Source organism: Myotis myotis, unplaced genomic scaffold (genome assembly GCF_014108235.1).
Source record: "Myotis myotis isolate mMyoMyo1 unplaced genomic scaffold, mMyoMyo1.p scaffold_m19_p_9, whole genome shotgun sequence".
Classification (NCBI taxonomy): domain Eukaryota; kingdom Metazoa; phylum Chordata; class Mammalia; order Chiroptera; family Vespertilionidae; genus Myotis; species Myotis myotis.
In genome coordinates, this window is record NW_023416401.1 from 72081246 (window position 1) to 72093684 (window position 12439).

Below are 12439 nucleotides of genomic sequence, written 5' to 3' on the forward strand. Positions count from 1 at the left end.
AATCCTTAACATCCCAGAACAAACATTCGTATAAAAGGGTTATTTTATGTTGCCAACCTCCCACTCACTCATCCCCACCTGGAGCTCGCTACATTCACCCACCCACACCCCCGTCCCCTGCGTCCGAATCAGCTTTTGGGGAAGGTTTAGAATAGAGCTAAAGTAATACAAATTAATCACATACACAAAAGCTCATGTCTTCTGGGTTCAACCTTTCCTTGGGCCAGTGTTCCTGGGAGGGAGGAGGTCCTCCCACCAATAGTCCTTTTGCAGGTCCTCCACCCCACAGCTCAGCACCGCAACCTTATGTTGGACAGACACTGCCCTTCCGGCACAAAGGGCTTTTCAAATTGTGAGCAACTGTAGGGCTTATGGCAGAACAAAGTTGACGTGTTTGACTTAATAAACATTTTGTGTTAAAAAATGTTGGGAGGTGTTAAAAATTTTGAGCCATAACATTATGTCATGGGTATCCAGGCTTGAGATGACATTCGGGACATGGCACCCCATGAGGTTTTCACAGTGTGGTCATCATGATGTGTTCACGGCATGGGGACAACGGCAGCCACTGTTCTGGTCTCTGCAGATCTCTTAGTCATGACATGCCTTTGGCTATGGTTTCTTCCAACTACCATTCCCACAATTCCAGGTCATTTCCTCCAGGGCATCCATCAGTCCTTGGTGGACTGCTGCTGTCCAGCCTCTGTTTAGTCACTCCCTCCCTCAAAGTGCTTGCTTGTCTCCAGCACTCTGGTGCCTGTCAATACTGACTTGTAAACCTCCACTTTTGTGACCCATCAGGCCTTTTCCCTTGGAGAATGTTCATCAGATGTCACGGATGAAAATGGTTCATCAGGAACACAAGGCAGGAAGAAAGACCCCTGTGGGGTACACAAGCAGATGGAGGGGCCCACCCTCTGTAGGGAGGGTATAAAGGCCCACCATGACCTTGTGGGCAAGAGTATATGGGATGGAAAGTTCCTTAGTTTCAAGATCCCCGGAAGCACCCTGCAACAAGGAGTGAAGTGCAAGTAGTTCATTTGGTAGATGATTGCAGGACACCCAGGGAGTTGAGAAGGGCATAGGGAAGGGGGAAAAGCGAATACAAGGTGTATTAATAAGTCAGCTACCACAGCAGGTTGCTAAAGCTTAATTCTGTGGGAAATCTCCCCAAAACAGTATGAAACATAAGCCTCAGAATGATCTCATCCAAGGAGCAAGGGAGCAATATTTTTTTTTAGATATGTTTTTATTGATTTCAGAGAGGAAGGGAGAGGGAGAGAGAAATATCAATGATGAGAGAAAATCATTGATCAGCTGCTTCCTGCACACCCTACAATGGGATCAAACCCACAACCCAGGCATGTGACCTTGACCGGATTCGAACCCGGGACCCTTCAGTCCACAAGCTGACACTCTATCCACTGAGCCAAATTGGCTAGGGCAAGGGAGCAATATTTTGTTGTTAATTATTACCCAAGGATATTTTTTTAAAATATATTTTTATTGATTTCAGAGAAGAAGGGAGAGGGAGAGATAGAATCATCAATGATGAGAGAGAATCATTGATCGGCTGCCTGCTGAACAACCCCACCGGGGATCAAGCCTGCAACCCAGGCATGTGCCGACCGGGAATTGAACTGTGACCTGGTACATAGTTCGACGCTCAACCACCAAGCCACACCAGCTGGGCCAAGGATAGTTTTCTATCGATTTTTAGAAAGAGTGGGAAGGAGGGAAGAAGGAAGAAACAGAGAGAGAGAGAGGGAGAGAGAGAAAGAAACATCGATGCAAGGGAGTCATATCCATCAGCTGCCTCCCGCACGCACCCCAACCCAGGAATCAAACCCGAGAGCCTTCAGTGTGATAGCCGATGCTCCAACCATTGAGCAACACCAGCTGGGAGCGAGCGATATTTTTATACACCAACCTCTATGACTGTTGAAAGCTTCTTCTTGGAAGTGCTGATTCCATAGTACTCCTGGCCTGCTGTAGCCAAAAAAATTAATGGACACAGAGGTGCAGATATTAGCCATTAAAAGTTGTCTCAGCCTCTGAAACAGACCTATAGGCCGGGACTGTGGGCTAGTCTAGGACACCTGACAAGCTGGTTTTCACTGGCTAGTACCTTCCACAGTGCTCACTGTATGAACCTATAGCCTGAAAAAGTGGATGCTGACTATACTGTCAGGACTGCGATGGATTTTCACCAAAGTTTTAGGATAAAATATATGTATTCAACAGCATTAGTGGAGCCAGCACTGGATGAAGTAGTAAGTGAGGCATTATATGACTATAGTTCTAGACAGCTTTCCATAAGGTTAGGTGAAAACTGCAGGTTATGGAACTCCATTTGAGGGTTCAATATAACCCCATTTTTGTGTTTAAAAACACATAGAAAATGTATGCATAAAGAATCTATGTGTTATTAATTGCTGTCTTTAGGGAAGTGGGGTTATGGCTTCTCTTTTTTCTTACCTATTTGCTGAATCCTTATAATAAGCATGGATTACTTTTATAATAATAGTGACCAGATTAAAAAAATATTCTGTACAATCTCAAGATTCACGAAATAATTCTAGCACTTTTCTAAATCTTCCCTTCATTCCTCCTTCACACCCTCCATGCAATGCTTCAGTCGCCTTGCTTAGCTGCAGGTAAGTGGCACGCAACATCCCCCCTCTCACACATGGGAGAAAACGAGGAATTAGGTGCAAAAGGCTTTGAGCAGCCGAGAGACGTCCCCATATCCCTGAACTAAAAACTCTTCCATTTGCTCACAGAGTAGCATTTACTGGTAGGACTTGTTTATAAGTACAGAATTCTCATGTTGATATCTGAGTTCAAGTTCACGTTTAGAAGTGGCAATTAAAAGCTGAGACAGGGCCTGCAGAGGCAGACACCCAGCAGGCAGAAGTGGCAGACCTGACAGGAGAGGACAAAGCCTGGACAAGGCTGCCACCTGCGTCGTCAGTCAGCACGGGCACCCAGGTTCCTTCTGCCTCTTCACCTGCTTCCAAACCCCAAGCAGGATCATGGCCATGACCTTGAGGGATCCAGAACAGACTTAATTATACTCAAGAGGACCACACATCCAATGTTCAGGAATTAAAAAGAAATAGAATGCAGGCATACAGTCAAGATCCTCCACATTAAAAGTGGACATCTTCAAATATAGCTTCAGAATCGTGCTACCACCAGCCAGACTAGGATAGGAGGTTATATTCTCCCTCTTCTGCTTTTTCTCCTTTGGTGTGAAATGAAGTTGATTTTCTATTTGCCAGCATCCTTTGGTTACAGTACCTGCTCTTCAATGTCTGATCTTCTAATGAAGGAACTTACACTATCCAATGTTTCTGAATATCACTTTTTTTCTCTCCCTCGTTTTACAATACTCCTTAAATTAAAAAAAAAAAAAGGCACTAGAGAATAAAGTCTTAACAACTGTTATGGGGCCATGATCCTTTGTACTGACCACTTTTTAAACTCTTCATAAGAGGCGTGTTTAACAAGCCCAAGCCTTTAAATATGAATGGAATAAAGGCAAAAGGAGATGAAAGACATGGCATTCCTGGTGAAATAGGTCAGATGATTTTCAGACTCCCAAGTGTCCTGATAGTTTTACGTGATCCAGTCCAGTTCCTGAAAAAAAAACCTGCCAACAGGTAACAGGTCTTTGAAAGCTTTTGAAGCCAAAGGCTCCCCACCAGCCAGCCCATCTCTCACTAAGTTCTCAGCCTCATTAAGAATGAGAAACAGATACCACGGCACCAACCTGTCTAGAGAACACAGCGAGACAAATGTAATTGCCTGTAAGAGGAATATAGGGCAGCGACTCCCGAATCATTCGTATTTACACCCACTCCATTTCGGTTGTCTTTCCTTTATAATTTGGCCATACATCGATGTCAAGTATATAATTTCATCTGGGGCTTATCAGTTACCGCCAGAGCCATGATTACAGGGTGCAGGAGACGCCTCCCCCTGAGCGAGGCTATCTTTAGTATCTTCTTGATAGCCACTTCTTACATAGAAAATCAAAAGGAAAGTCGGTTTTCTTATGTGGCTCCAGAATCACTAAATATAACATTTAGGAGCAATTTATCGACTGTAACCGCTGGGTTTTCAACTGCCACTACCGTTTTTCAAAGTGCTCTTATTCCTTTTTTGTGTGATTTTTATCAAGTTGGAACAGAAATTTCAGGGAGTTCTATATTGACCATTCAATCATGTACTAAGTTCAACTTTCACCTTGCTAGTGCCCCACCCAACTTATTGTACAAACATAAGCCTGGATTTTGACCAATCAGAATCCCAGCAAGAAGGCTACCAGTATGATTTTTGGAAGAAGTAACGTTTCACAAACAAAATAAAAAAATGGCTCACCGATCTAGGATTCAAAAGATAATTTATTAGTCTGAGGAGTCACACACTATACCCAGTAATGTGCATCTTTTATTTTTGTGCCTTTACCTTAAAAATATATTTAAACAAGAAACAAAGATAATATTGAATTTTCCCATAAATTTTGCTTTCTTATTTACAGTGTTACATTGTAAATAACATTTCATTATACACAAATTAAGGATTGCATTACCGTATGGTTTCTTTATATATCCTTTCATAATACAGTACACACAGCTCGAAGCTATTACGTTTAGAAAGGCTTGAGGGAAGAAGTACAAACTTTGTCAATAAGACTATTATTTTAAAAGGTTCTGACCTTGATTCTCTGCTAGATTGTTTCACTGAAACCATTCTTTGTTAAAGAAAAATGCCCCGTATGAGGGATGAGAATAACAGTTTAAGTCACCACAGGATCCACTTAAACTGGTTAACAAATAAAAACACTTTATCACTTATTACTGTTACTAAATGGAGCACTACCACTGTCAAGTCATTTAAACAAGCAGATTTACCCTTCAATTCAGACACATTACATCGACGACAGTTGGTACCTCTTTACGAAATAAAAAATGTTTCCTGCAACTTTAGGTTTGACTTGTAAACAGTTAAAGCACACATTTTGTAAAGATGATTGACTCATTCCTGGTCTTAGGTTATGCAATATGGGGGAGTTTCTATTTCATCAGGGAGAAGCAAGCACTCACGCTGCACACACACACACACACACACACATGCACACGCACACACGCACACACTCGTGCACTCAGCCCACCCGCCCACCAAAGGCCGGCGTGCCACTAGCACTCACTGTGGCAGCACTAGTGTCGCCAGCGGTGTGCGAGGCTGCAATAGGAGTTATAAAATGAAGACGATGGGACAGGACATCCAACTTCTGTTAAAAATAAGGAAAGCTCAGGTTCTGAAATGCCCTCAGGTGCTTCATGCTCAGCTTGAAGGTTCAGTTCACTGGGCTCTGCAAGCGGCACACGCCACCTTCGATGGCCACGGACTGTCCTGCCACCGCACCGGGAGGGAGTCTGGAAATGTGAGTCTGCAAAGAGGGAGACAGGAGAACATTAGAGGTGCCGGCTGTGTCCCCCCAGGTGTGACAGGTGGAGGCAAGACCAGAGCCTCACGGCTCCTTTTTGCCTCTGGGCACCCGCAGACAGTGGTGGTGGGAACCTTAGGTGCCCAGATCCTGCTTGTCCAGGCCGCTCAGGGCACATGTACTGAATATCCCCGTGAGCCAAGCACAGCACTAGCCACTGGAGTTTCAGAGCGGGCAGCCAGCCAAGGCCCCGACAGCACAGAACTTACAGTGTAGTCAGTCTGTACACAGAGTAGCAGAGTGCTTTTATTGTGGACACTATTACAGATGTCCCCCATTTTTTTTTAATCCTCATCCAAGAATATTCTTTCCACTGATTTTCAGAGAGAGTGGAAGAGAGAGGGAAGGACAGAGAGAAACATCGATGTGAGAGAGACACATTGATTGGTTGCCTCCTGCTAGAGCCCCGACCGGGGAGGGTCCTGCAACTGAGGTACATGCCCTTGACCGAAGGGTCCCAGGTCGACACTCTATCCACTGAGTCCAACTGGCTAGCGCGAGTCCCCCATTTTCTGTATTCAGAATAGCAGTGTGCTTTCATTGTTGGCACGATTACAGATGTTCCCCACATTCACCCCCTCTGTCCATCTCCACCCAGCCCCCAGTGGTTTTAATGCCAACTATCTTGGTCACATTCCAAGATATGAAATTATGAAAACTAATTATGAAAACTAATAATTTATATATATTTTGTCCTCTGAGCATTCAGAGCAACTACGAATACCTGGTTCATGTTTATACTTCCAATTTGTCCCTTAAAAGATCTGAATAGCTTACAAAAAGTCAGATAATTAAACAACCTAAAGTAAGTGAGGCAATGAGGAAAAAAAAAGAGGAGGTAACAAAGCAAGGTGAAGACTGGCATGAGGTGAACACCTAGCAGACTGCTGCCGTCCCCCAGCTTCCCAGCGGCTGCGACGGGGTGGTTCACGTGGCACACTGGATCACACAAACCATGTGCCTGGAGAACGCCTACCACTGTGGCCAGGGAGCCATGCGTTTGGTGGGGCTTCAGATATGGTAGGTGGCATGTACAGTGGATCAGCTGTACGACAGTGAGCGTGATGGGATGAGGGCTACGTTATGCAGAGGAGGCGGCCCTGAGTGAAGATGTGAGCGTCCCACGAGGGGTCAGGACAGCAGCCAGGGATCCCTTTGTAGATGGTCCTGCCTAATCCAGGGATAGATAAATGTAGGGAGTTTCTAAGAAGAACAGGGCTGCATCTCCTCTAGGTCAGCGATTCTCAATCTGTGGGTCACGACCCCTTTGGCGGTCGAACGACCCTTTCACAGAGGTCGCCTAAGACCATCCTGCATATCAAATATTTATATTACGATTCATAACAGTAGCAATATTACAGTTATGAAGTAGCAACGAAAATAATTTTATGGTTGGGTCACAACATGAGGAACTGTATTTAAAGGGCCAGGAGGTTGAGAACCACTGGTCTAGGGAATCTTCTTTAATTCTGTTTCTCTAAACAAGCTTTTCCTGAGAACTGAACTGAGGGGAGCTCAGCCCTGGGGTAGCCAAATAGGAAGCAAGCATGCACATTTGGTGGAAAAACAGGTAACATGGTTGGCTTATAGTTGAGGGTGGACACCACTCTTGAATCTCATTGTGCAAGTCCTATTAGAGTAGCTGACACCGATCAACCATTTGGAAAGTTCTGGAGAACAGGACTGTCCTTTGGGTACTTGGTTTCTGTGTGTACAAGGCAGCAGCAACCCGGAACCTTTGGGGGTGAGGTTGGTGGACTTGCGGGTGGAGAGCTGGACGAGGCAATCCTGTGGCATCTCCTGGGATGAAAGTTTCAGTGAGTTCACTCGGCAGGCTCGTGCCGCTGGGAACTAACTGTGTCCCAGCAGCTGGCCTCATTGTCACGTCGGAGGGCTAACTTGCCTCTCACTGCTTGGATATCTTAGAGCTAAGTCCATGCTGAGACTAACTGGTGAATCTTCTGCTCCTTGTGATGCTTCATTAACCTTGTGGGAGGAGCTAGAAGAGGACCTGTTTGATTCTGCCAACAGCCCTTGTCACATTAGGAACAAAAAGCTAAAATCCCATAATTCCCAGGGCTCAGTGTTGATGGGGCCATGTTTATATTTCAGGACATTGTTAACATGCAGTGAAAGAGAATTATTTGCCTAGGGATCATTCATTATTTTTTTTAAAGGTTCTCCTAAACAAAAGCTCCCTGAGAGAGTAGAAGCCCCTCAGTCCATTTCATCCCTAATGTCACCTCGTCAGTACTGAATACAGGCATGCAGCTATGACAGGGGTCAAGAATAAAGCAGAACCACTGTGGAAAACAGTATGGCAGTTCCCCAAGAAATTAAACATAGAATTATCATATGATACAACACTTCCACTTCTGAGTACAGACCCTAAACAAGTGAAAGCAGGGACTCAAAAATATATTTATACACCGGAGATTCTGAAGATGGCGGCGATATAGGCAGACGCGTCCCAGGTCGTGTCCCGGAGCAAATGGAGTGAGCAGCTGAAACTAATAACACCCACTCCGAATTGGCGAAATGCTCAGCTGGTGAGACCGTTTGCAGCCGGGAAGGGCAGAACTCCCCTGGAAAGGTAAAAAAAAAAACAGGGATTTGGGCAGGAAAGTCTGCCAGACCTCTGAGGCCAGAGGGTTGGAGGGAGACCGCGTGGCAGACAGCCGCGTCCCTTGGGACAGGCACAGCCCCTGACTAGGGAAAGGAGATCCGCGGGATTCCTGCCGCTGCCGGGGCTTTGAGAGCTGGGTTCTGTGATCACGGAGGACTGAGCCTAAAGGGGGCAGCCTGAAGAGCTGACCAGACCATGCAGTGCCGGTAAGAGAAGAGCTTACAGAAACCAAGCCTTCCCCGTTTCCGGGGCCGGCGTTTGTTTGTTTTCACTGAATCCTGTTCATAAGATAGTTCGGATACAGACACTCACCTGTGCTGAAGAGAGGGAGAGGGTGCGGAGGAGCGGAATCTGGGGAGAGACTGAGGAGAGAAGGGGGGCCGGGAGAGGTGGCAGCAAATTGAGCACTGAGACACCCCTGAGCCCAGGACTGGGGCAGCCATTCTCTCCGGAGAGTGAGACTCCACCCCCCAACCCCCAGACAAGGAGCACAGCCACACCCAGATTCCACCCTGAACGAGATCAAGGATTAAAATAATCTAATCAGTCCCTGGGACTTAACAGGGTCTGGCCTATAGAGGGATTTTCAATCCCAGCAACAACACAGAGCAGGTAACTATTAAGGAACCAGCTCTGGATAGTTGACCTCTCCAAATCAGTTTTAAATGCGATAGAGAAGCCGTATAGCCTCAGAGGCCAACCCCAGAACACTGCCACCCAGAGGCTGAGCCACAAACTGACTCTTTGCTAAACACAAAATAAGGCAGTCTGGGAAACAAATATGACCTACTTTAAAATAAGGACTGTGGTTTACAACACAGAGGAACAGTGTATCGCAGGGAAACTCAACACTCTCCTGAATACCTGGCAGGACTAAAGGTGAGCCAGACTGAAGAATAGAAGAACCGAAGGACCTTCACTACTGCAATTTTTTTTTTTCTTTTTTCAACTAAGAAACCAATTTTTTTTCTTTTTTTTTCTTTTTTTTCCATCACCTGATTTTACCCTTTTAATTACTACCTTCTTATTTTTAACCAGTATTATTACTGCTACCATTTTACCATTTTTTAAAGTGCCATTTTATTTTTTCTTTATTTTATTTTGGGATTAGTGTCCTCCATTCTATTTTCATCGTTATATTATTAGTTTTTTCTAGTTTGCATCCATCTCCAGGGAGCTGTTGCTGGAATTTGTTGGGATTAGTGGCGGTTCTATAGGAGTATTCTCCACATATAAAAAGTCTCTTCCCCTCTTCCACTTCATTCTCTCTTTTCGCTTTTTTTTTCTTTTCTTTTCTCACTTTTATTTTCCCCCCTCCTTTTTCCCAATTTCATTTTTGCACTCCTTTTTTTGGTCCCTACTTTTCTTTTCTTTTTTCTCTTTTATCTTTTTCGCTTCCTTCTTCCTTATCCCCTAATTCTCTTAATTCGGGTGGTCACCTTTATTTGGGGTTATTAATATCGTGAATGTATTTGTGTTTAGTGCCTGGTACGTGGTGCCTTGTTGTGTTGTATTTTGTGCCTTTAAATCAACGCAGCAGATCCAAGCAATAGCAGCCTCCTGAGCACCACACCCTCTGCTGAAGAACAGCAGCTGTACGTGAAGCCTCCCCCCACCAGCCAGAAGAGCCACCACAGCTGTGAACAGCACCCACCAGAGGAGCTGCTGCCAACTGAGGAGCAGCTGCTACCGCAACCGCCCAAAGAACAACCACAGACCAAGGAGACACTGCCACCCAGGGAGCACTGAATGACTCAACGTCTAGATATGTCAGTGAGATCAAACATGGGTAGACAAAGAAACCCCTAAAAGAAAGAGAAGGAAGACTCTCCAGAAAAGCAGCTAAGTAATACAGAGGCATGCAACATGACAGAAAAAGAATTCAGAATAAGGGTCCTAGAGTGCATAAACCGGATGGGGGAAAAAAATCAACAACTTCTACAAGAAGCAAGAAGAAACAGATGAAAAAGTCAACTACCTATGCAAGAAGCAAGAAGAAACAGATGAAAAAATCAATAACATATGGAAGAAGCTAGAAGAAACAGATGAAAAAATCAATAACTTAAGTAAGACCCAAGAAGAAATGAAGAGTGATATAGCTGCAATAAAAAACACCATTGAAAGTATCAACAGTAGACTAGGAGAAGCGGAGGACCGAATTAGTGAATTAGAAGACAAGGAAGCAAAACACACCCAAAATGTACTGCAATTGGAGAAAAAAATTAAAAGACAGGAGGAGAGCCTAAGGGAGCTTTGGGACAACATGAAACGAAACAACATACGAATAATAGGGGTGCCAGAACAACAGAAAGATGAACAAGGATTAGAAAACCTATTCGAAGAAATAATATCAGAAAACTTCCCTGAGGTGGGGAAGAAAAAAGTCACACAAGCCCAGAGAGTCCCAAACAAGGTGAACCTGAAAAGACTCACACCAAGACACATCATAATTACCATGGCAAATGTTCAGGACAAAGAGAGAATCTTACAGGCTGCAAGAGAGAGACGGAAAGTTACATACAAGGGATCTCCCATTAGATTATCAAATGATTTCTCAACAGAAACACATCAGGCCAGAAAAGAATGGATGGAAATTTACAAAGTGATGCAAAGCAAAGGACTGAATCCAAGAATACTCTATCCAGCAAGGCTATCATTCAAACCTGAAGGGGAAATAAGAAGCTTCACAGACAAAAAAAGGCTAAGGGAGTTTATCACCACCAGGCCAGCATTGCAAGGAATGCTAAAGGGACTGGTATAAAAAGAAGAAATAAAAAGCTCAGAAAGAAAACAGCCACACAAAAAACTAAATGGCTACAAACAAGTACCTTTCAATAATAACTTTAAACGTAAACGGACTAAATGCTCCAACCAAAAGACATCAAGTGGCTGAATGGATAAAAAAACATGACCCATACATCTGCTGTCTACAAGAAACCCACCTCATTAGAAGGGACTCACACAGACTGAAAGTGAAAGGATGGAAAAATATCTTTCAGGCAAATGGAAAGGAAAAGAAAGCTGGGGTAGCAATACTTATATTGGAAAAAATAGACCTCAAAGTGAAGGCCATAACAAGAGATAAGGAAGGCCACTTCATAATACTAAAGGGATCAATACAACAAGAAGATATAACCCTGGTAAACATATATGCACCCAATGCAGGAGCACCCAAATTCATAAAAAAAACTCCTGGAAGATATCAAAGGAGAGATCGACAACAATACAATCATAGTAGGGGACTTTAATACACCACTGACAGCACTGGATAAGTCCTCTAGACAAACAATCAGCAAAGATACAGCAATCCTAAATGACTCACTAGATCAGATGGACTTAATAGACATCTTCAGAACACTTCACCCCAAAGCCAGGGAATATACATTCTACTAATGTGCTCATAAGACATATTCAAAAATAGACCATATATTGGGTCACAAGCAAAGTATCCCCAAATTCAAGAAGATTGAAATCATAAAAAGCATCTTCTCAGACCACGATGGCATAATATTAGAAATAAACTACAATAAAAACAACCCAAAATACTCTAACGCCTGGAAGCTGAATAGCATGCTATTAAATATTGATTGGGTTACCAATGAGATCAAAGAAGAAATTAAAAACATCCTGGAAACTAATGACAATGAAAACACAACAATCCAAAACCTATGGGACACAATGAAAGCAGTCCTGAGAGGGAAGTTTATAGCTCTACAGGCCTATCTCAAAAAACAAGAAAAAATGGTAGTAAATCATCTAACTCTACAACTCAAAGAATTAGAAAGAGAGCAACAAGAAAACCCCAGAGTGAGCAGAAGGAGGGAGATAATAAAGATTAGAGGGGAAATAAATGACATAGAGACCAAAAAAACAATACAGAAAATCAATGATACCAAGAGCTGGTTCTTTGAAAGGTTAAACAAGATTGACAAACCTCTAGCCAGACTCACCAAGAAGCAAAGAGAGAGGACCCAAATAAACAAAATCAGAAATGATAGAGGCGAAATAACAACAGACCCCACAGAAATACAAATGATTGTTAAAAAATACTATGGAGAGCTCTACTCCAACAAACTAGACAACCTGGAGGAAATGGACAAATTCCTAGAAAAATACAACATTCCAAAACTCAATCAGGAAGAATCTAAAAATCTCAACAGGCCAATAACTATGGAAGAAATTGAAGCAGTCATCAAAAAGCTTCCATCAAACAAAAGCCCAGGACCAGACGGCTTCAAAGGGGAGTTTTACCAAACATTCAAGGAAGAACTAAAACCTATCCTCCTCAGACTACTACA

The 12439-nt window shown here is 43.6% G+C and overlaps 1 protein-coding gene across 12 annotated transcripts in view; it reads right to left on the reverse strand.

The window, feature by feature from the left end:
• Nucleotides 1–4391: 4391 nt before the first annotated feature.
• The window catches only part of TASP1 (taspase 1), a 256206-nt gene continuing 248158 nt past the window's right edge, over nucleotides 4392–12439 (reverse strand). For 10 of the 12 annotated variants that reach the window (XM_036322238.1, XM_036322231.1, XM_036322235.1 and 7 more), the window contains one exon: nucleotides 4392–5458. In XM_036322238.1, the coding sequence (XP_036178131.1) occupies nucleotides 5366–5458 (93 nt within the window). In that variant the 3' untranslated portion in view covers nucleotides 4392–5365. The remainder of the gene's footprint in view (nucleotides 5459–12439) is intronic. The other 2 variants (XM_036322243.1, XR_004969959.1) reach the window with 2 other exon arrangements.